The 25,282-nt window shown below is 37.5% G+C and overlaps 1 protein-coding gene across 1 annotated transcript; it reads left to right on the top strand.

Annotated features, from left to right (window-relative positions):
• Window positions 1–22: 22 nt before the first annotated feature.
• Window positions 23–16,365, top strand: UBA2 (ubiquitin like modifier activating enzyme 2; the record flags this gene model as incomplete). The annotated part of the gene is made up of 17 exons (XM_082005577.1): window positions 23–166; window positions 3,209–3,292; window positions 3,546–3,616; window positions 4,714–4,778; window positions 5,259–5,359; window positions 5,520–5,641; window positions 6,366–6,433; window positions 8,759–8,880; window positions 9,782–9,881; window positions 10,393–10,553; window positions 11,455–11,548; window positions 11,643–11,755; window positions 12,218–12,373; window positions 12,963–13,059; window positions 13,684–13,789; window positions 14,607–14,743; window positions 16,184–16,365. The coding sequence occupies 17 exons, from the start codon at window positions 23–25 to the stop codon at window positions 16,363–16,365; spliced, it is 1,923 nt and encodes a 640-aa protein (XP_081861703.1).
• Between the last annotated feature and the right edge of the window lie 8,917 nt (window positions 16,366–25,282).

Raw genomic sequence — 25,282 nt, 5'->3', positions numbered from 1 at the left:
CCGCCGTTGTTTGCCCGCCGTCATGTCCGTGCCGGTGTCGGGCCCCTTGCGCAGCGAGCTGGCGGAGGCCGTGGCCCAGGCGCGGCTCTTGGTGGTGGGAGCCGGCGGTATCGGCTGCGAGCTCCTCAAGGACCTGGTGCTCACCGGCTTCAGCAACATCGACGTGGTGCGGGCCGGGGCCGCGGCCGGGGCGGATGAGGGGCCGGCGGGCGGCGGCGCAGTCAAGGCCGGGGTGGGGGGGGGAAGCCGGGAGCGGGGCGGGGGCCTCAGGGGGGCCGGGGCGGCGGGGCCGCGGCGGGGGCGGGGGCGCTGTGGCGGCGCGGCCCCTCCCGCCAGCCGCATTGTCTGCGTGTTTTCAAACTGCTGCGGGCCCGCCAAAGCTGCCGGGCGCGGCTGCCGCGCCGCCCCTGCCGCTGGGGGACGGGCTCCGCCACAAAGGGGCTGCGGCCTGCGGGCGCCATCCGCCGCGGAGGGGGCTGCCCCGAGCGGCGGGTCCGCTGCGCCCAGGCTCCGCGCCGGGAAGGGGGAGAGGGCGGGCTGCCTTCCCGGGGCAGCGGCGGGCCCCGCCGTCGCTCGGCAGAGGAGCGGCTGCGCCTCCCTGGGGACCCGCAGACGAAACCCGCTGGGAAGCAGCGGTGTGCCATGTTTGCTGCCCAGCGACTGCTCGCTAAAGTCTTAGTTTTGCCTAATGCCGCGTTGACTAATGCTATGGATAATGGTCCAGTGAAGGATTGCAGCGAAAAACAAAATGCGTGGGAGATGGGCTGCGTTCTTAGATACCGAGTTGTAAAACTGTCAGTCTTGGAAGTCCGGTGTCGATAGCTTCCCGCGGGCTGTTGCTTTCACTTTTGCTTCCTGATGCTAATCTCTGCATAGGAACGGCAGAGTTGAGAAGGGTGATAATGAAAACGGGATAGAGAGGAATACTGTTAGCAAAACACTGATTACCTGGTTTCCAGGCCTTTATTAATTTTTTATTGTAGCTATGAAAAGTATATGCTTTTAAGAAATCACGGGACTACAAATCCAGCTAGAGCACAGGTCTCTTTCCTTGAATTCATTTTTACTTTTGTGTGCCTGGCCAGGAGTCACATCTGAGAGTTCTGTGTGACAAGTTGTAAGAAGTTTGTTTTCAGTCAGACTTGTTGAGCAGAGCATATTAGAAACAGCTTTTATCTAAAACCTTATCAGCTTGTAGAAGAGAACAGCTACTGGTTTGCCTTGTTATTCATATAACTCAGGCTCTTCTATTGAAATACTTTGTAAAACTTGTAGGATATGCTTAAGTGTAATTCCAAATTGTCCCTTTGATTTGAGTCTGCCACTTGAGAGCCTATCCAATTTTAACATTGTACTGGTGAACTAAACGTATGCAGAAGAGTAGAAGCCTGCGTTTTCTGCACTGTTTTTTACTCCCCCCTTTTTTTTTCTGCCTTACTATGTCATTTGTGTACTTCTGCAGTCCATTGTAATTTAACATCTCCTGATTTTCCAGTTAGTCATTAGGCATAAATCTAATTGGGGTATGCTTATTTTCACTTATTATAGTTTGGGGTTTTTTTAATTTATTTTTTATTGTCTTTCAAGGCTGACTTGGTTGGACTCTATTAGATAAAGTACATGTTGGATCAGGGACATTTTTGTTTTAAAATATAATTGGCAATGTTTTATACAAGACGGTAACATTTTGATAACATCTGGAGTGGGTGGGCGAGAGCAAAAAGAGAATTGTTCTGCAAAGAGGAAATTTGCTATTAGAATAAATTGCTTTTGTCAACATTTGTGATATTGTTGAGGGTTTTCCTTGGTTATTAAAGACTAACAAACTTGAGCATCTGAAAATGGTTTTTATTTTTATAAACAAGTTGTGGAATATTTTTTTTAACGGAATATTAATACTAAAAAAAATCTAATAGTTTTGAATACCAGACAACTCACAAATACGTGATTTCATTAGGTATACTTTGTTGAAAGGCAGTAGTGTTATCCTCATGAGTGAAGAACAAAATCAAAATACTCAAAATCCAAGTCTGAATTAAGAACATGAATATATATTCTTAGGAAGTTCTGAGGCCTTTCCTTCTAACTTACAAAAATGGCAGCAGTGTAAAAGTCATTTTAATAAGAGAACTGTTAAATTCTGATCATTCTTAGCTAGATTGAAGCTTCTGTTGAGGTCTAATGGTCTGTAGTATTCTCTTTGGAGAAAAACTTCCTTTGCTTCTGGTTTTGGTAGTACTATTTTCAGTTGTAGATTATGTCACTTCTTGTCATCTCCAGTTAAAATACTGAAAGCTTTCTGGGTAGTGGAAGTTTTAACAAAATTACGCACTTAATCATTTGCACTTGAGGTTCTCAGGCTTTTTCGCTTTTGGACTAAGCAAGCTTTCTGAGTGTGTGTTACGAGAGAGGAAACAAGGTAGAAATGTGTTTTTAGGCACAACCCATTTTCATTAACAGATGCAAGACCATGGGTAGTTACTAGGATACTAGGGTAATAAAGATTTTTTTTTTTGTAAGTAGACTTCATAATTTTTTAATATGCACTAAGCAGTTAGACCTGTGACAAACAGTAAAAGCTTTTGCCCTGCAGTGTATGAACTAGATGACAGTGCAGTCATGAGTTTACCGATTCAGTTGCTCAAAGCCATGTTCAAATATAAAGTAGAAGTACTAATTAGTTTGCTAAGTAGCTTCTCTTGGACCTTGGGGAAGCATGGTACAGAGCCAGCATTCAGGGTGGTTAGTCCCGTGTAGAGTCTAACTGGACCTATCTAGACCAATTTCTGCAGTATCTCATCTGAGTTTGTATGCTGTGCTCCTGATGAATTCTCACTAAAATCTTTATCCTATGGTAAATAGGACAATCAGTTATTGACTTTCTACTAACTACCGTGCTTATGTATCTCAAAATTCATGTGCGTTTTTAGTAGGGGCTCTTTCTTCAGAAAGTTTGTTGACATGTAGCCCTTAATTTTTGATGTATGGTTTCATTGTTAGTAATTATTTGAAATGTACGGATTCCTGAAGATGATTAGGTGATCAGTTGTGCCTCTACCGTTGCTGTAGACATAACACCTGTAATGCAGGTCTGAAAAGGGATCTGTAAAGTTTATGCATTTTAGTCAATCCCATTTGCTTCACACTCTGTTCATGATTTTGTTCCTTTTATTTCTGTAAAAGTGAAATTGCTGTCTTGTGTTTATAGATTGATTTGGATACTATTGATGTCAGCAATCTCAACAGGCAGTTTTTGTTTCAAAAGAAACATGTTGGAAGATCAAAATCACAGGTGAGGAAAAAGTCAAAGCTGAAGTCTTAATATTATTTTATGGACAGTGTTAGAAACATGTCACAGTTTTGTTTGTACTGTGAAGAGGTAGGTGTTGGTTGATCATGGCTATCTACAACATTTCATTATAAAAGTATTTAAATCTCTTAAGGTAATCAACTTACTAGATACTCAACTGGTATTGAGTCTATCTTTAGAAGGAAGGAAGAAATAATAAGTGGATTTTTTTGTTTTTGTTTGTTTTTATTTCTAGGTTGCCAAGGAAAGCGTGTTACAGTTTTATCCAGAAGCTAATATTATAGCTTACCATGATAGCATCATGAAGTATGTTTGTTTTTAAGCTCTAATTACATGTTTTGATTTGCAAGTACTGTGTTATTTAAATGCTACAATGGTGTGCTTTGAGATATTTTACAAAGTTACTGCAGTAAGAAGAAATAGCTATAAATAGGAGATTTTGCATTTTCTTAAGCTCTGGTAGTAAGCTGTAGTCATTTGCTTTTGTCTATTTTTCATTATATTAGTAACATTTACCATATAAGTTTCTACACTGTAAGGATGCCCTGATGTCTTGAGCAAGAATTAGATTAAAATAAATGTGAATGTTGAGTCCATGATTGAAAAAAATGAAGTCCTTTGTGTGTGTGGAGGTAACTGTGTATCATTTATATATCCCCCAAACTGTTAAAAGCTAGTCTTTATGGTCCATAACCAATGAGTACAAGAGCACGTAGATTTCTTTAGCTGTTTCCTATGTTTTAATTTACATTTGCCCAGTTTCTTAAAAATTGATACTCTAATATTAAGTTTTGAACTCTGATGTTGCTGTTAGCCACTGAAACAGACTGATTGCATTCTTCTGAAACTGTAAAACTGTTAATCCTGTTTCCTCTTCACTTTCTCTTCTTTGCCACCTTCTTTAAATTGGAAAAATGCAATGAAAAGATACTAAAGTGTCAAGATTTTGAAATTCCATATCTTGGCTCCTAAGGGTATGGGGGCACAATCAAAACCAATTGAGCTATGGCAGGATAAAGAATTATCAACAGTCTGATGAGCTATGGTAAAGACAGTGTGCACGTTTTAGCCTCAGCTGATGGTTTTTAAGGTCAGTTACCACAGTTCAGCCAATTTGCTCATTGGTCAGAGCAGTATAATCACTTTTTCATTGTTTGCCTATTTCATTGGTCAAGTTAGTACTAATTGCAATAGATTCTTTCCAGCAGCATAGAATTCATGCTTTCACCCAGCTTTAAAATGAGCAGAAGACAAATGGGGCGGTTAAAGGCTAGCAGTAAATTTATAATATGTGTAATTTATCACATGAACAGCAGTCCACCCTTTGCATGTGTATAGTTTCTCTTGTGGCATAATAACCAACAACTTTGTGCCGTTTTGAGTATTGTTTTTCTTTTCTGTAGCCCTGACTATAACGTAGAGTTCTTCCGCCAGTTTACGTTGGTTATGAATGCTCTGGATAACAGAGGTGAAGTTTTCACTATGTTTTTATATTGGAGATGAAAATACTGTTGCTTGTTCATAGAAACAGATCTTTAATATGTTCTACTGGTAGTCCTCCTGCAGTGTCAGTTAAGTAACAAGTATCCTCTTAACCCATCTGTAGTTTGACTAATGCTTGTGTGCTTCACTAGAAACTTGAAAGGGTAGTTAGTGCTTTTACAGGTGTTTTGAAAGTAAATATTAACTGCTCTGTTGCTGCTTTATGGGAACTGATGAGTATTGTGTGTACATATGTAACTCTATTCAGTTGAGTTTGATATATTTAATAGCGTCGATATATTTTGTGTTACTTGGACAATTGACTTTGTGAAAAAGGCGTAGCACTCTATAATGAAATAAGGCAGAGTAAGGATAAATGTTTGCATAGGAAGCTAGTTTGAATTTGGAGAAGTAAAACTTTTTTCCGAATTATTCACATTTTTCTTTAAAAACTCTTGATTTGCAGCTGCCCGTAACCATGTGAACAGGATGTGCCTGGCTGCTGATGTTCCTCTTATAGAGAGTGGAACTGCAGGCTACCTTGGACAAGTAACAGTTATTAAAAAGGTTAGGTTGTGTATTACTCTTGTCACTTTAAGTTTAAATCATTGGCTATTTTAGACAACAGGGAGTTGGGTGTTTTGAGATACAGTTACCGTTCATCTGGTAATAGCGTGTACTATCAGTAACCTTCAGTGTGACAAGCAAATATTTCACTTTTCACTAGGGAGTGACAGAATGTTATGAATGTCATCCTAAACCAACTCAGAAGACTTTTCCAGGCTGCACAATCAGAAATACGCCATCGGAACCTATCCATTGCATTGTGTGGGCTAAGTATTTGTTCAAGTGAGTGATATTTTAAAAAAAGAAAACAGGTATTGTGGTTCACTCTTCTGGTTTCTAAGCCTACAGACAGAGAAATAAAGTGGACACACACTTTTGGGTTGTTCTGTTGTTGTGGGGTTTTTTGGTGATGTTTTGGGGGTTTTTTGTTTTGTTTTTAATGAATGTGAATTATAGTGAAAACCTCCAGGTCTCTGACCTGGATTCTGAGGTGTTTTTTGGGAGGGGTGTGTTTTGGTTTTTGGGGTTTTTTTGGTCTATTAATATAAAGATGGAAGGTTGGTTAGTACTTAGGCCTTGCTCTAATATCACAGAAAATCTGTCAGAGTAGTTCAGCACAGCAGCGTAGGTTGATGTTACTTTATTCTTCACCTTTGTGTGAAGTTAACACATTTTTCACTTTAATGCATGTATTAACATATGCAAAGTTTGCTGGGATCTTGGAGGGTTGTAAGAAATGCATTCAGTACTGTGATATAAATATAAGGCTAGGTGAACTACTGAGTAATACAGAACTGTTTTAATAAATTCATTTTTGTATTGGACATTTTGTGTTGTCAGTGTGAAGTCCACGTGTGATGAATCACAACAATTTAAAAAGCAGTGTATGAAGTGACACTCTGATAGCAAGAATTCTAAAGTGGTTATATATCTGTTAGCAAATATTTCAGGCTTTAAACAGATATGATGAAATTCTAGTGTTGTGTTGTTCTTAATTATTATATAGCCAGTTGTTTGGAGAAGAAGATGCTGATCAAGAAGTCTCTCCTGACAGAGCTGATCCTGAAGCTGCCTGTGAGTGTGATATAAGCTGGTAGCTTACCCTGTTACTGAAATGTTCTATATCAGAGATTATGATTTGTTTCTGTCCATTTCTTAAGGTTAGAGAGTTCAGCTCCATTTTCTTTTAAGAGGATTCCAATTACTGTACCGTTGGACAACAAGATTTTGGGACGTGTTAACAGTAGTTTCCCTTACAGACCTTCATGTACACCATGCATAACTTGGTTCCCTCATACTACCACGTATTAGATATTTGAAACAATTTCAGTGTTTTTTTGTTAACTTGATGCATAGTGCATACCAGAGATTTTGTATGAAGAATGTGCAAAAAGTACTCTTCAAAATGACAACAGTTTTAATAGTTTCACCTGTCAGAACTGTGGCCCTTGTGGGAAGCCTAAAACATCTTTTGAAATGATTACTTCAGCTGTTCTGCAGACTTCTTAATATAGTCTAAGGTGGGTCACTGGCATTCGCTAGTTGTTCTCAGTGTGGGTAGAAAGCCACAAAGTTTGTGAGAAACACAATTGATACACTTGCTAATCATCAAGTTCTAGTTAACAGATCCAGGTGTAAGATATATGATTTAGATGAAAAGGCTTGCACCTGTTTGGAGACTCCTGTTCACTGCAGCAAGTGGTCTTTGCTATGTATACAGAAATTTGAAGTGAAAATTAAATATAACTGATCTTCACAGGGTAGCATTTTTTTCCCTGTATATTTGGATTTGATGGAGCCCTTCCTTCCCTGCAGGTGAGAGCCTTGTTTTTTGAATTGAGGACTGAGAACTGAGTGGTATTTGTAGTCACTCTGCATTTTCCACTCCTAGCCGAGGGATCGCAAGGAAGTACAAGGATTATGATTGAACTCTTCTAGCCTGAAACACTTCAGTGTTGATCTACATGGGAAATATGCCTGTTTTGAATGATGTTTTTGTAGCTATTCAGTATTTTGCTGAAAGGACAGTAACCGTAGTTACTGTGAAGGTGAATAGGCATCATTGTTGCTTCTTTTGGATCCTTTGATAGATGAATGGACTTGGGAGAGTGAGAGGATCCTCCGACTCTTCAGATTGTCTACATCAGATAGTGATCACCTGACAGGTGGTTCCTACAGGAATTGCAGAATGAAATAGCTGAATCTTAAAAAGAGTGGTATATCAACTCACTTAAAACCAATGGCTGCTGCAGTACTTGAAAGGTAGCAGACACAATGCTAGGGCAATTATAGGAAGGCCTGAGCTGTAGCCTCATGTCTGTAGCAAGCAAACTGTCTGTAGCAATAGTGCTGTTAAGAATCAGTGGACGTACATGATGTATCAGGGAAGAGTCAATGCAGCCTTTGTAAGGGGATGTGCCTCGCATGGCTCTGCAGGTGCTTTGAAGGAACCGACAAACTGGTGGACAAGCGTATCTGGTTTACACTGGTTTGAATCTGCAGGGGGCACTCAAAAGCTTCCTGTGAGGATCCTGAAGTTGCTACGCAGCCATGGGGAGAAAAAAAGGATGAAGATCCTGAAGTGGATAAACTACGTAAAATGATAGAGATGAATGGTTGTTTAGAGGAGTGTCCTCAGAGTGGGGATGGGACCAGTGCTGCTCAGCACACATGATTAAGCAAAGTCACTCAGAATAATAAAGATTGAGGGCTAACTGCAAAAAGTAGTAGAAAGCTTCACAATACTGAATAGCTGGGCAATGAGACTTTGGGTAGATTTAGTGCCGATAAATATGAAATGATGCATTAGTGAAAGGAGGGAAACATTCACAAATTTACAAGCCTCTAAGTTTGACTCATTCAGTCAAAATGTTAATAGATAGTTTTATGAAAGCATCAACCTGCTGCTTATTAGGAATCATGATAGCAATTGCTGGATGTGGCTGGGAAAGAAATACAAAATTAATAGCATCTGTATGCATGGAATTTTTTTGAATAGGGATGACCAGAGGTAGCATGCTGATTTGTTTGTTTGTTTGTTTGTGTTGAAGTTCTAACCAAACTAAGATTCTTCAGCCAGGAAAAGAGACTATTGAAAAGGGATGGTTAGAGATTTATGAAATCGCAACATTATGTGGAGAAAATTAATAGGAAACAATTGTTCACTGTTTCTGCCAATAAAGGAATTAGGTGACATCAAGTTAAATTAGTGAGTTGCAGAAGCAAACAGGAGTAGTCGCACTGTGTCTAATTCAGCTTCTGTTGGGTCCAGTAAAGCCATTTTATGGTCCCTGCATAATTTTGGTTGTTCACTCTAGGGGAAATATTTGGGTGTGATTTTCTTTTCTTTTTTTTTTTTTTTTCCTTAATTAAAATACTTGGTTAACACTTTATTAATAGGGGAACCAGCAGAAGCAGAAGCCAGAGCACGAGCATCCAATGAAGATGGTGAGATTAAACGTATTTCAACTAAGGAGTGGGCTAAATCAACTGGATACGATCCAGTTAAACTTTTTACTAAGGTATCTTCTTTAACCCAAATAAATATCTTTGTTTGAAGTGTATGAGGTGCTTTAAAGTTAAGCCAAACTCCAGACACTTGATGCCAGTCATCAGTCATGCCGTTGTGTTATGACTTTCACCAATTTTGCTGTAGAATTGGTCTTTTACAACACTTGCTTATGTGTTGTATGTTGCCGCTTTATGGCATTCCATCTGCATCTGTACAGATGGCTTCAGCAGCTTGTCCATACTTACAGAAAAACTTAATTATCATTATTTTTAATATGAAAAGGTAAACTTGAATTCTGAGTTTCACTGGGGATAATCAGAACCAATCTGAGGACCTAAAAGCTATGAATCATCTTCTGTGTGTAATCAGACTCTGGCATAAGAAACTACAAACTGGTTTAGGAGTTTTCCTTCTAAATAGTTGCTGAAAGTGGATAAAGAGATGAAATTAGTATAGAACCTAGTGTTGATAGGTAGTAATAACTTTACTGTGGAAATTCATTGGCATGTAGGTAAGACTGTCTTGGGGAGAGTATACAAAGAGCTGTAGTGATTGCTTCAGTAGGCACATGAACCCACTGTTTGGACTGTTTCTTGATTTTTTTTTTTTTTACTTTATCCCCCCACCCAATTAATCAGAGCTGTATCCGCTTTATGCGATAAGTATTAAAGAATGGGGAATAAGAAGTTTTTCCAGTCTGTTTTTTCCTGTGGAGTTTGATTTTTATTTATGTGGTTGAAAATATTTTCAAGGAGAAAAGCAAAACCTCATAAATCTAATGCTGATTTTTAATTTCACAGCAGATGTAAAAATAAAGTATGTCTTTTTTTCCCCTTTCATTTTAATGTTTTTTGTTGTTTGGTTGTTTTTGTGGTGTGTGGGTTTTTTTTTTTTGTTTGTTTGTTTCCTAGCTTTTCAAAGATGATATTAGATATCTGCTGACAATGGATAAGCTGTGGAGGAAAAGAAAGCCTCCAGTGCCACTGGACTGGGCTGAGGTACAAAATCAAGGTAATTGTCCCTCTTCCCACTGTATATTTGTAAGTCATACCTGCTGTTTGTTAATGCATCCCTGCAACATGTACATTTCTCACTGTCACTGTTGAGTACTGATAATTAACATATTAATTCTTTGCAATTTCTGAGGATTTTAAATTTTTCTCTACATAGAGAACATTTTTTCTAAAACTGTTTTGCAATTGTTATTTTAGATACTCAGTATTTGCTGTAGAAAATTCACATTTCACAAAATTACACATCAACTTATTCTAGGAGACGTTACCGTAAGCACTGATACATTTATCTTAGAAAGCTGAGTTTTGCTGAAAAATTGTGTACGTCTAGGCAGTTGATATAAGTACAGCTACAGTTGCAGTTTTAAATGTAGATTTGTTGCAAAATGTTGGGGCTACTGCAGTGTAAGGATATTGTTCTTCAATTTAGAAAATACTTAATTTTGCTGAAATTGGAAAATTCTTTATAAGTGTTCCTGATCTTAATTTTTGTCTTCCTTTTCCCAAAGAGAAAAACATATCTGACCAACAAAATGAATCCTCTGCAGTCTTGAAGGATCAGCAGGTTCTTGATGTCAGGAGCTATGCACACTTATTTTCAAAGAGTGTTGAAACCCTGAGACTTCACCTAGCTGAGAAGGGTGATGGAGCAGAGCTTATATGGGATAAGGTTGGTTTGCCAAATTTGTATGAGCCAGTTATACTTGACATATGTAGTACAAATATTAATTGGACTCATTCAGTTTCATTCCAAAATAGTAATACTTAGAATAAAAATGTCTGGCACCTCACTGAAAACACTTCCCATATGTAAACAAATAAATACTTTAAACACTCCATTTTGTAACTCGCTGAGTGTAAGGATTAACTATTGTGATGTAAAATAACTTAATTCACCAACTTTAAAAAGCACAAATTCAGAAGTATTTGTCATTTTGATTTTTGAAAATATTTTAATAATGCAGCTTCATTTTTTCTTTTTACCTTTCTCTAAAACATGCACAGCTCATACAGTGGTTTGTAGCTAGAGTTCTGCTGAGTTGTACATAGTAATTAGCTCTGACGATAGGCATGTGATCTGTTACAGGTGTTGCTGAAGAAAAACAAGAAAATAATTTTTCTCTTTTAGCACCAGAGACAGTGTAATCTTCCTGCAGTCAGTTGTCATTTGGCATAAGAAAATAAAGTAGTTTGTAAATACAGGGGGGACAAAGTAGTAAAAGAGTATGACAACAGATAGTAAAAAATACTTCCTTCTGAAACACCGGTTTTTGACACTGAGCATAAAACATTGTAAGATTTAGCATTTAGACATTATTTTGAACATACAAGGCGTTTTATTAATGCTAATACACTCATTCACTAATAAAATGTTAAGTACAATTTCTAAGCATGTGTATTTAAAGTATTACTGCTCTCTTTAAACGTACTATTTGAAAGAGAAAGTATGTTGACTCAAAAATGCAATAGTGTACAGACTTCTTTTAACTTTCTGTTTTTAAGATGAGTTGCAAACTTTTTCCAGTGAGTAACCTGATTTTTAAATACTTTTTGTATTGACTTTTTGTCAGGATGACCCATCTGCAATGGATTTTGTCACTTCTGCTGCGAACCTCAGGATGCATGTTTTCAGTATGAATATGAAGAGCAGATTTGATATCAAGTGTAAGGATAAAATATAACACTTATTTAAATAATAATCTAAACTTCTCATTTTCATTGACCGTTAAAAATTTGCATACTCTTGCTTATTTTGCAGCAATGGCAGGAAATATTATCCCCGCTATAGCTACTACTAATGCAGTAATAGCTGGTCTGATAGTGCTGGAGGGTTTGAAGATTTTATCAGGAAAAATAGATCAATGTAGAACAGTAAGTAGAAATAAGATACTTTTACTTTCTTGTTACTCATTTAAACGTCACATTTAACGTGCTTTGATTATTGTGTAGTTTTACTGTCTGTCACTTCTTGCTTCAGTAGATTCTGAATGTGCTGGGAACTTTCAGCCACAATTAAAAGAGAAGTGGAAGTCTCAAGGATCATTAAGTTCCTCTGATTTAATTGGCTGCTGGATAGGAGAGAGAACCAGACTGACATCACTTGAAACATGGTTGCTTCATGTTACAGATCTGTTTGGCAATAGCTGGTCAGTCAGTGCAGGTGTCACTGCGGGCTGGCTGTAATATGCACTTTCTCCTGTTCAGCAGGCATGTCAAAGAGGATTAGGGAACAGGACAACCTGTGAGACTTAAGAGAATAAATCTGTAGGAAAACAGGTTTTATGAGTGCTGTTACTTACAGAATAACTTGTTTTATTCTTGTCTGTCCTCAAGATTTTTCTGAACAAGCAGCCAAATCCCAGAAAGAAGCTATTGGTTCCTTGTGCTTTGGACCCACCAAATCCTAACTGTTATGTATGTGCAAGTAAGCCAGAAGTGACAGTGAAACTTAATGTACACAAAGTTACTGTTTTAACACTCCAGGATAAGGTAAATCCTTTTTATTCTAATACTTACTTTTTATTCTAATACTGTAAATTATTAAAGTTAGGGTTTTGTTCAGTATATTTGGACTGAACATCAGCTGTTTAATTTGCTGTTTATATTTGCTTTTATATTTTGCATTTCTCTCAGCTACAAGACCACCTAGATGAGCCAGTATGCTTCTTGCTCATGTGTGCTTGTATATCTTGTGAAAGAATGTTTGTACTTTGTAACTTTTTGGTGGTTTTAAAGCCTATTTGTATCCAACAACAAAAAATTAAACTGGTATTTCAGTTGAATAGTTCTGTAACCACATTGCATAGACACAACTGATTTGTAATTCTGTTGTTTTATGAAGTATTCTTAAAATTTTTTCAACATATCTGAACCTGTAGGCTTCAGACAGCAAAAATGTTCATGGAAGTAAAAAAAAAAAAAAAAGTATAGGCTTTCAGCAGATGCCTGAAAACAAGCCAGGATAAGAAATATATCTTTCTTTATATAAAAGATATATAAAGATATTTAAAAGAAAGATATCTTTTTATAAGTGTTTTAAAGTCAGATAATGGTTAAATAATCATATTAATCTTTCCAGATAGTGAAAGAAAAATTTGCTATGGTAGCACCAGATGTACAAATAGATGATGGGAAAGGAACTATTCTTATCTCTTCAGAGGAAGGAGAAACAGAAGGTATGCATACTGAAGCTTTTAAGATAAGAGTAGATAAAAACTAGGAAGAAACTGTGATATACAGAATGGAAGTATAGCAAATGTTCTAGTGGTCATCCTGTAGACTAATATTTGAAGAGAACTGGATTTGCAAGTATTTTAAGTGGCTCAAGAATAGTTTGTGGTATTGTCTACAAGCCTGCATGTCCAGTTCAGCTTTCCTATATAAAGTACTTTTCACCTGGAGTGTCAGGATTCCTTTCAAGTATCGGCATTCAGCTATAAAAGTGCACCAGTTATTTTCCTCTGTTTGCACATCCCCTTCAGTTTCTTGTTCGTAGATTGTGGTCTTTTTATGATGCTTGTAGGCACTATTGTAATACAAATATTATCTCCAAAATGTTCCTAAATGTAATAATAGTGAAGTGTTTGAACATGATGCATGAGGGGTAAATAAGTCAAACAAGTAGTTTTAACTCCTGATAGGCTTGAATGTCAGCTTTTAACATTTATTAGCTATATTTAAAGTAATCTTATGTTTCTACATAAAACTTCTGGAGTGCTCATTTAATCATATTTATTCAGGTATAAAGGATCTTTATATAAATAGCTTGTATACACTGGAGTTTTTCACTATTTTTATAGCAAATAACCACAGGAAATTATCAGACTTTGGAATTCGAAACGGCACTCGACTACAAGCAGATGATTTCCTCCAGGACTACACACTGTTAATCAATGTGCTTCATAGGTAAGGATTCTGAAATAATTATTTTTGTGTATATATGTAGGACAGTCCCACAGGGAATTTCCAGCTCAGAATTTTAAATTCATGAATAAAGCTCAAAGATTAAGCTGTGGAAAGAAAATATAGAGGTAAAAGATGAACAATTATTTTTTATTAATTTAGACTTTAGGGGGTTTGGTTTGTTCTGGTTTTGTTTTGTTGTTTGTTGGGGGTGTGTTGGGGTTTTTTTAGCAGTAATTGGGGAAAGTTTATTTTACTAATTTGTCATTAACACAACATGAAAATACAGTGCAAAACCAAACTTACTTTTAGGGTAGCTAAGAAGTGAGAAACGGCTGTTTAAAAAAAAAACAAAACAAAATAAAAAAAGGCAAAAAATCCCCCAGCCTCCTAGGGTAGTAGATCCTCTGCTTCACTGCCTGTGTTCAGATATAGCAATGCAAATAGAAGTCACTTTGAAATAACTGGTGTGTGTATTTAACCCTGGATAAGTAATATACATATGATATATAGTAAATTAATACGCTGCACTTTAGTGAGAATAGGAATGTGACATTGAAGAAGAAGGGTAAGCTCAGGTAATGATTTTTTGCATTCCTAAGCATTTTAAGTCATGGTACTGGGTGGAACAGTGTTTTTGAATAAACAAAGCATAAATTATAAAGGAGGATTGAACAGATTTTCCTCTTTATTAATATGTTTTTCTCATTTTGTTATATTTGCAGGGTGCTCTAATACTTGAATGACATACTTTCTTTGTGAAAAAGACAGGTTTTAATTTTCACCTGGTTGTTTAAAAGCATATGTATTTTTTCCGCAGTGAAGACCTAGAAAAAGATGTAGAATTTGAAGTCGTTGGTGATACCCCTGAAAAAGTTGGCCCTAAACCATCAGAACCAACATCCAAGAACATTACTAATGGTAGTGATGATGGAGCGCAACCCTCAACATCAACAGGTAAATAACAGTAATCAATATTAAATAAAATAGTCTTTCAGTAGTGCAGTCCAATTAAAATAATTGTCTTCAGTTTTATGACTTAACCTTGCCAACATGAAATCAGGCATTTAAGTTGCCTCTGTTGTATAAATATAATATTAAATAGAAAAATGCACGTTTACAGTTGTTACAAAATGCACATTTAAGATTGCTACAAAAGTTTATAGTAAATACACCTTGAAGTTTTATTCTTTAACTCACAAGGGCTTGTCAATGGGGTGTCAGCTTAAGTGCATCATTTGCACAGAAATAAAGATAGACCATTCTATCTGATGGTCACACTATTGCTTGACAAAAAAAAAAAAAAAAAATCAACCAAACTTGTCACTTTCTCCCTACAGATTAAAAATTACTTTGTGGATGTCTTTGATTGTGTTTCACGTTGTTAATTTAAGAAGATGTCTTTTATTATCTGCTTAAAAAATAATTATTTTTTCACCTGTCAAGCAAAGCATGGCAAGACAATAGTATTTGCTAGCCAGGAGGAAGTGCAATCACCTTCCTAATGTAGAGTGTTTCTTTGAACATACTCAAAATAGTTTAACTTAAATGAATTTGGGAAGCTTAAGCACTGAAGGCTAACGTACTGGAAGCATCATACTGTTCTATAGGGATAGCATATGAGTCTGAATACTTGTGGCAAATATAAGTTAGATATCTGTAGTTCTGTCTTAGACTTCTGTATGCTGTTCCTTTGCCTGTCATATGGGCCAGTTTAATATATGTGCACAAGGATGTAGTCACTCCCACTTGCCTCTTGTTTCAGGGGAGATGAAATGTTAAGACTATTGCTAAAATTGATTTCAAATTATATATTTTTAAAAATAGCATAAAATTAGTTTTTACAGTGAATTGTACTTCAAAACAAACAAATATCCACTAGATGTCTCGCAAGTCCATGTTTTGTTCTATTTTCCCCCCTTTATACTATCCTTTAGCTCTTTTAAGTCTGCTCACCCTTCCACTCCTCCCTTTCTTTGCGTGTTCTGTGTCTCTCATGGAGCATGGCTCCTAGTGGGAGTTCTGTTGAGTGCATTAGTGGATGGAGAGGCTGGACTACAGCTCAGGATGTGTAAAAGTTCTTTTCTCAAGGACTGCTACAGATAGCATGCAATTCTTCTATTTCGTATGTGAAAAAAACCTCACGTTCTAACTAATGCATTTCCTGTATTTTGGGGTTATTGCAGTATTTTCCGTTCTTCTAGTGAAGAGGGAGTAACTATGTGAAAAGCCCATTTTATACTGATTTCAGAGAAATTCAAAATATTCTTGCAGTTGAATGACAAAAGAGTATGGATAAAAAATACTCCAAGATGTATTTTTTGTATTAGAGACATTCTTATTTTTATGTATGACTATCTTTACAGTATCCATTTGAACTAAAAACATGTTTTGCAGCTCCAGACCAAGATGATCTATTGATTGTTGATTCTGAAGATGAAGGTACTTCAAGTCATGTTGATGATGATATGGAAAACAAAAGCCGCAAGAGAAAACTAGAAGATAAAGAGTGCATCAGTACAAAGAGAGTGCGTACTGAGCAGACAGAAGAGCAAGATGAAATTATAGCATTAGACTGAACATGCAAATGCCCCTTGACAAAATGATGCAGATAATGTAATACAGTAACAGCATATTATGTTGGGATGTGAAAAATGTCCAGAACTGGACTAATTTTAAGGCCTTTGTTCCAAGTGAATACCAAACCACTGGCTTAAATAATTTGTGTCTGTTTCTCTTGATGATAAAGCTCTCATCTCAATAGACTTTCAGAAGTTTTTCCATATTAATTCTGTATATTAAATGTAGTAGAAACATAGTTTATAAATACTTACAGATAAGTATTTGCTTAAACAGTCATGAAAAAAGCATGTCATTTTTATGTAAATACCTTTTAGGTATAATTCAATAGGACAAAAAAACCTACTCTTGTTTAGTAAAGGGTCATCATCTGATGCCCAGATTTTAAGTAACTACATTTTTTTTGCTTGAAGAAAAATATTTTTAGCCTAGTCCTAAACATTTTTCACACCCTGAACAAGTAAAGAAGAAAATTCAATAAATCAAATTAGTGCCATGTTTTAACAGTGTTCTTTAACTTCAACTGGCACTATGTACATTACTGTAAAACTGTTAATTTACTCAAGTTTTTCAGCTCGTACTGCCTGGTATGTCAATGTAAGAAGCAAATTTTTGTGTATTGTTACAGTTTCAGGTTATTTATATTTGATGTTTTGTAAACTCAGATACTACTACTATACTGTACATCTGATGGACCAAATAAATGACATCTGAAATACTTGCTATATTTGCTTGCACAGTCCAAGTTTATGCTGACTTATGGGATTTTACAATGTATAGCCTTCAAAAATTACTGTATTTTCATTTTTTTCTAAACATAACCTAGTAGTACAGAACTTAAGCTTCACTTGTTTGAGGTAAAAGGGGAATTTTTTTAATAAAACTTTTGTGAATGTTTTTTTCTTGGACAATCAATTATTGGCCTCTTCGGTTGGAGCATTTGTACCACCACACGCATGTTTTCACCACCTCATGCCTTCAGAAAGAAGAAAGCACTGCTCTTTTATACATTACACTGTGCATAGGACAAAAGTGCAACCTACTGCATTTGTTTAACTATTTTGGTAGCTCTCAAAACTTACCAGTGTTGATTCTTAGAGCACATTAATTAGCCATTTCTGTCACTGTACTGAAATTACTCTCCAGCTGTGTGTTAGTGAACCAAAACTGCTATACAGACTTAGCTTTACAGAGCAGAGGAATTAGCAGACAAGATTTATTCTGTTACAGTTTGCAGATGGAATAAATTTTAAACAAGGTGTTAACTGTATAGAAGAAGAATGTAAAAAAACAAAACAAAAAACAAAATCAGCACCATTCTAGGTTACGGTTCCTGCATCTAGTTGTGTCTAATAGAAAGGCCAGCTCGTCATCAGTGTTAAATTGCCAATGCAGTGCAAAAATATGGTTCTACAATGTAATTAATTTTTTATCTCTTCTTTTAGGTAGTGATAGTCATATGCAATGGCTTGTTTGGAGGTGTAATACTCCACTGTGAAATTAAATCCTGTTGAGTTAGTTGCTTCTTGGCCAGCATGAGTGAAGATTGAGAGGTAAAGATGTAAATAAGAGGTGTCACAGAAAGGATTTTCAATGCTACAATGGGAAGCTTTTATAGTTCTTGCCATAAACAGTTGAAGCGCTAGAATTTAACATGTCCAATTACATCTTCTAAAAATTAAGGCAAAATTTTTTTTAAGCTTTACTAAAAATTACTGTTTTATTAAATTGTCAAATAACTTGTTAGCTGTGTAATAAGATGTGCTTCTCACTGTGACATGACAAAGCTTTATCTAAGCTGATGGCATGTGTAATGTGTCTAAGATAGTGTGATCCTATCTTACTCTACCTGAGAAATTTCCCTGCTTGTACTAGTTGGTATACAAGAATTTAGCTTTCTGACACTTCTTTGATTATTTTAACAGTAGATACTATAATTCTGGTAACTTTACTGCATTAATTTTATTGAAGTTGACAGTGTTCATGACTGGAAGTTGAGTGGTATATGAGCTGAATAGACAATGCAACACCAACAGATTTGGGGGTGAAAGGCAAGGGGAGCTATTCAGTCTCACTGGCTTCTACTCCGTAAGTTACTAGTGTTAACAGCATAAGATGACAGTACTCAAATGGTTTCTTAAAGTATTTGGGATGCTGCTGTCCGAGAAGATACGCATACTAGTTTTTCAGACCAGTAGACAGCTCTGTCAATAAGGCCAGATTGCAAAAATGTTCAGAATTAACCAGGCATTGTATCTTGGATAGAGGGGCACCACTGCAGGATACTGGTTTTAGAGAAGCATTAAGTAATTTTAACGATACATTATCATTTGGTTTGTAGTATAAAAGGTAGTCTAGAATTTAACTACATAAGCAATTGCATCTTGATGTATTTGAGAGGTGTAATTTTTCTGCTCTTGTCTGGGTAGTAAGTAGTTAGGTGGCCAAAAAATGCTCCTAGGTGCTTCCTGTAAAATACTTTAAGGTAAATTATTTTAAATATATTTTCTTGACACAGGCTGCTTCTATACAACATAAGACAGGCTGTTCATACACTGTCAGTTGTTCTGTTTGGTTCTTGTTAGGTTTGGCAATACTGAATGAACAACTAAAAATGCAAACTGCTTCTGTGCTAAAGGAAAAAACACTTCAGAACTGATGGAGTATGAATGTCCTTAATTGGCTACTAGTCACCAACATTGTATTAATGTAGAATTTTCCAACTTAAATCTTCTCTTGCCCTTGAGACCAAATTATAAATCACAGCATTTATTAAGCTTTGAAGTAATTTAAAAAAAAAAAAAAAGGCAGCCACTTTTCAACTGACAATTTGTTCAACTCCTAATAGCAGTAATAGCAGTAATATTGATACGGAAGGAAGTGTAGTTGGAAGACACAAGATTTAAATGTCAAAATGGAGGAGAAATTCTTCCCAGTTTCTTAGCTTGGCAAACCTGATGTAGGCTCTGTTTTCGCTAACAATTTTTGAGCCAGGCTCATTAAATCAGTCTACAAATTGCTATTTGCAGTGATACAAATTGGCTCTTCTGTCACACAGTGTTCTCTAGTTGTTTACATATACTGATGCAAATTTCTGTAATGCAGATAAGCTTTTCTGGCTGCTTGTCACAGTAACCATTCTTGATGCGTGTATTTTTTATTTACTTAGTGAATTTGAGTGCCGTGTATGAAAAGAACAAGAGAAATAGTGGAATACTTTAGCGTAGTTGAACGCAGCTGAGAGTGTATCTAGTATCTGTCTTTGTACACTGTTAGTTCAATATCCCTTTTCTGCAGTGGAGTATGAAAAGGAATATTGACTGCCATTGATACACAGCATTTAACTAGAGATCATTAAGCTGCTCTGACTTATGGTGAAGAAATTTATAACAACTTTCCCTCAATTTATTGTTTAAAAAAAAAGGCAGAAGTGCAACCTATCAGATTCTCAAAGCATCTAGAGAATCGCCCTTCAGGGGCAATTGATAACCATTCAGGATAAAGAACTTTTGGGGCCATGATGACAGACAGACTTGTACCAGCCCATTTCCTAAAGAGCAACTTTAACCTGTAGATAACGATTTAATGTTTGTAGTAGTTCTATGTGACATTTTAATTTTACTTTATGAAACCATTTCATTGTTGAACCACAGAGAGAGATGCATGCTTTCCTGGCCTGTTGACTCTGACAGCTGGCAAGCTGATTGATGTGCCATTTCAAGTTCTGACCTTTACAAAAAAGACCTCTTGCTAACCATTTATTAGATCCCAGAAGATAAAACAGGCTTGTGTTCAGTTCATATATACCATTGATATCTACTTCAAGCCTTATCTCTACTGTCTCCAAATTTTAAATTTGGATTAGAAAAGTGAGTAAACACTGAATTAAGGAAAACAGATTTGTTTTTTCCCCCGTGTTCTGTTTCTGTCCCTATAGGTAGAGATATTTTCTTTCTTCTCTTTGCAGCTGTAAGGACAAGAAGCCTCCAATTTTGTGCATCTAAAATACTGAGCATGCAAGAAAGCAGAAACTAGAATCAAAATAGTACACGAAATCTTAAACAAGTCAGTCATCTGTTTTTTGCTTGTCTGAGATTATTTCTGGGCTAGTGTCTAAGTAGAATGATTACAGAGAACATATACCTACAGACAAAGGAATGGGTGGGGGGAGGCAATTTAATGCTTTGATTTGGAGGCCTTGATTCTTCTTTAAGGGAGGAATAAGATGAAGTAAATAAATGTCCTCCTAGATATAGCTTGAGATTTGTTCATATTTCTTCTTCGGAAGAAAATGGCTGTTTAGATACATGTAATTATCTTTCTCATCAGCATACTTCTTCATTCACATGAGAAAAAGTGGGACATTTTCAGTATCATTTCCTAAAGAAAAGATACTTATGGAATTGCTCTGCCAGTCTTCTCCAGCAACATTTGAAGCTACTTGCAAACACTAAGCAATTACATCAGTGATCTCAAAACTACTGCAATTCTACAAGTGGCTGTAGATAAGGGGAGAGAGAGACCCACGGAAGTGCTTCTGCGGTAGCACTTAGCATTTTTAAGGTGTGGTACTTACACGCCTACCTGCTGGTGGGTCTGTATGCAAGTCCATATGGCAGTTCGCTGCGTTTTGTGCATCTAACCGGTGATAACTGGAGGTAGCAGGAGTGTGCTGGGGAAAAGAGGGTGGCTAAAATACCTAGCTAGAAGCTTAGGAAGCTGCTAGGAGCTGTGGATATTACGAAGGGGACAGAGAGAAGGCTGTATGCAGGTGGACCTTGGAGATGTTATAGAGGAGTGCCAGAGATGGAAGAGCACTGACAAGTCTCTTGAAGGATGTAGGTGAATATGGTGGGAAGAACCTGGAGGTACTGCATACAGTGGCTGAGGACTGGGGTAAGTCCTGTGGCAGTAGGGGAGGTCTATGGGACAAAGGGGGTGACAGGACTGCAGCATTACTGGGGATTTGGAGAGGAGGTTACAAGCTGGAGAATGTAAAGGATGCTGAATACAGACCTGTAGGAGAACAGCCTTCATTAGTTCCATAACTTATGGAACAGCTCTGTACTTCTTGCAAATTTGTTCATTATTTTCAGTTAACAAGTGTTATCTCTGTAATACCATTTTATAAGGAAAATACCATGACATGTAAATGTAACTGGTGTTCTCAGCAAACCAATGTCCTCTTTCTTCTGAAATGATCCTTCTCACCATAGCTGAAGTGCGTTGTATTGTCAGGTCGGAAGGTCAGTGCTCATAGTCTGCCTCATTTCTGCAATGGGTGTAAAGAGGTGCATACAGTTAGCCTGGTACTTTTCACCGGCAGAGAATAGGGGGTCATGCGTATAGCAGTCTGGCCCTCATGCAGTGTCTGTTTTTTTTAAATGCACTAATGCTATCTGATTTCTTTGCTGGATGATGGTTTGCAGTATTGTAATCAGGACTTTCATTTTATCACATCAAGATAAATTTTAGCTCTGTAGAGTCCCAAGTCTGGTTTTATATTTCCAAGTCTCCGAAATAAGAAGCTATATAACCCAAGATCTCCTTAAAAGTACTAAGCAGGTGCACTGCTAACTGAGCTGGCCAACTAAATTATGTATTTATGCAAATGGAGTGGCTGCTATTAAGCTAACTGATTGTGTTTGAATATACAGTGGTTATGTCCTGTGACTGTAAGGAAGTATGTCTATGGCCATGTGCAGTCTCCGAAGTATGAGCCAATAAACTGCTTTGGCCAGAAGTGTTATTATCTGAAATATGTAAGAGAAGTGGAAGATGAAACTATAAAAGAAAGAAGATACATAAATGGTGTATTAATCGTAAGTGCTTGGACATATGTTGTCTGTCTAATATAGTATGTTCACAAAGTGCCTGTTGTGACTGGAATTTTACAGGGTCTGTCCCTAGTTAGATTTGTGCAGCACTGTGAATAGCTGCATTTGCAATGAACAAGAAGAATGTAAAAAATGTTAAATAGTGTTTTATTGCAGATTTAGAATGAGAAATTACCTGTAAGCCTGCAGAGCAGTGTTAGTCAAAAATATTTTAAATAGCTGTGCCTAGCAAAGGTAGCCATTCAAATACAATGTGTTCTGTCTACCAGAAGATGGTGCCCTAAAACACATTCAATAACTCAATTTTTAAAAGCTTTGCTCAATTGCAAATGAGTATTTTTAAAAACATGTCAGAGCAAGGTGATTTGCAAACAAATCACCCAAGTCTAAATATATATTAATATCCCAACTTCATATTCCAAAAAGCTTGCTTATACTTAAAGTTATCACAATACAAATTAACATACAGGACCCAAACAAGCAAAACAAAGCAATATAAAACACAATACAGTTACCACTTCAAAGAAAATAAAAACTTCAGTCCTCCCCTCCCAAAGTAAAAGCATTCCTCAGCATAATTTTTTATGATTTTCACAAGTTTTTTGGGTTGTTTCTTTTTTTTTTTAAATCAGGCTTAAAACAGAACTGAGTAAGGAAAAAGAATAATTATTACATTCCTCACCAAGAAGCTGATAAATTTTAAAACTAGGAATCAGAACAGTAAATCCCTGACTAATTACAAGTCTTATTTGGCTTGTAGACTTAAAGGTATAATTTGTTTTCTTAATGTTGGAGACAAGGAGGGAAATTGCAAAAAATCAGGCAGCATCCAAATCAATAAGGAAATCTGTGGAGCAGCTTCAACTTGTTAAATTAAGTGGGACAAAGAACTCCCTCCTGCACTGTGTCAGTAAAGCCATGTCTGATACAACATACACCGCAACACAAGGCAGTGGGATTTCTGCCATTGTCTTCAATGGGGTTGAGGTTTCACCGGTGAATTGTTACATTTACAGATTCTCTGCTTTGTTGGTAATAAACTGTTTGCAACTCAGGCAGACAACGCTGGGGCAGCGTTTCCTTGAAGGCACTGGCAATCAGAAGAAACAGGAGTGCGCTGCCTGTGAGGCCCAGCCAGCTGATATTCACAGATCAATAACTCCACCTGGCTTTTTTTTTTTTTTGCTCCCTTTAAGTCTTAGACAAAGGGGTTTATTTAACAGAAGCAGCTGGCTTTCCTTAATATCTGATTTACTGATATAATTTAAAATCAGGTGTAAGGATTACCACACCAAATTAAGAAATGAAGTTCAGGTTTTATAATACTCTGTGACAGCTCTTGTGCTCTTAGTTGCGCAAGTGTGAGTCGTTTTGCAATATACATATTTTACTATCGATGGTTAAAATTAAGCAAATCTATTTAAAATAAAGCGGGGAGAAAAACACGTCAGGATTGTCAAGCTGTAATTGCCCAGTACTTTGGGTTTTCTTATATATAACATCAAGGAGAATGATGGGGCTACTTATTACAGCAACCTCAGCTTTAACTCTACACTTTGTGTCTGCACAGCCCAGCACATGCGCCCCTCTACGAGAAATGCAGCGGTGCTTGAGTGGGCTATGTACCACTGCAAACATATTTATTTCACCCATGTGGGCTACATCTGTGGCTACAGCGTAGATGTTATGTTCATTATGTGTATGACAGAAGTACGATTTACTGGTGAAGAGCGGGTCTGTCGGACTGACCTCGCAGCAGGGCCGAGAGGGGAACGCTCTGCAGGGATACTCCGGCCCAGGGCTGCAGCAGGCTCAGCTGGGCCTGGCTTTGAGGATTTACTTACTGAGCATAAGCTTTCAACAGTAGAAGTAAGTGATTCTTATCATTTGATCCACATTGTTTACTAAAAGGGGCTGTTTCCTTAGATTCACCGGATTCTCTCAGTCCCGAGTATGTTTTTCCCATGAGTTCATACTCAGCAAAGCACGTGCTTTAACGACTTACGTAGCAAGGGGCTTACCGTGGAAACTTGCTACCTGCTGGCAGCAGAAGCAGCACAGAACCGTGCTGCCTCAAAAGGCAGAACAAGGGCAGATTGTGGCTCAGAAGGACAGCAAGCTCCTGCTGTAGCTTGTGCTTCTGACCTCACACGGCGTCAGCTCTGCAGTTCCTCCTGTAAAGACAGCTGCTCAGAATACTTCCTTGCATGAGCACACAGGCAGCCCCCCCCAAGTATGTCCTACCTGCTCTGTTACATTACTAGTAAAGTTACCTAATGTTGTAAAGTTTTTTATCTAAAAACAAAAAAAGTAAATTAATTTTTCTTTACATGTATTCTGATGGACCAAGTTCCCACGTTGTGCATGAGCCTCTCCTGGTTTCTCAGGAAGACAACCTTATAAAAATTGGCTGTAAGTAGTTCAAAGTTGGTAACAGGATAGATCATCCTAGTACGGGCCCCACCAGTATGACTGGAGGCCCTGCACCAGTACACTTGTACAGTACGCTACTGGTGCACCAGTAGTAAGCTGCAGAAGCACATGGCAACAGCTTGCTCGGGAGATGGGCAGAAAGTGTAATGAGAGATGTGAACACATAGTAGGAAAGAGCACTTTACTCCCAGGATTGGCTGCGTTTGCATGCGTATGGTCACATTGACACTGGACTACCTCTCCCACGTCTAATATGTAAGCTTTTCAGGTCTTGCTCTGCACATTTTATGTGGTTTGTTGGTTTGGGTTTTTTTGCTTGCCGCCCCTGCACACGCAAGCAAACAGATTGCCAATCAATTGCCCTCTGCAGCTGCGGACATTTTTGAGTACACAGTTGCATTTAATGTTTAATTAGGTATGATAACAGGATAAAATGTTCTTGGCACGGCAGAGTGCCTACAGCTCAAACTCGCAACGTATTGCTCTCCTCGCAGGGTGCTCAGCAGCGTAAGTGCACTGCTCAGGTACCTATTGCTAGGGCTTCGTTAGCATTTCTGCCATCAACACAAATGACCGTCAGGGATGCCCAGTTTAGTGGCAAAAAACCAAAACCACAACCGTAGACTACAGTCTCCTATCAGAGGCC

The sequence above is a fragment of the Phaethon aethereus genome, assembly GCF_964289735.1.
Source record: "Phaethon aethereus genome assembly, chromosome: 13".
In the NCBI taxonomy this organism is placed as follows: domain Eukaryota; kingdom Metazoa; phylum Chordata; class Aves; order Phaethontiformes; family Phaethontidae; genus Phaethon; species Phaethon aethereus.
The sequence above is the reverse complement of the archived record's forward strand: the minus strand, read 5'-3'. Positions and strand labels throughout refer to the sequence as shown.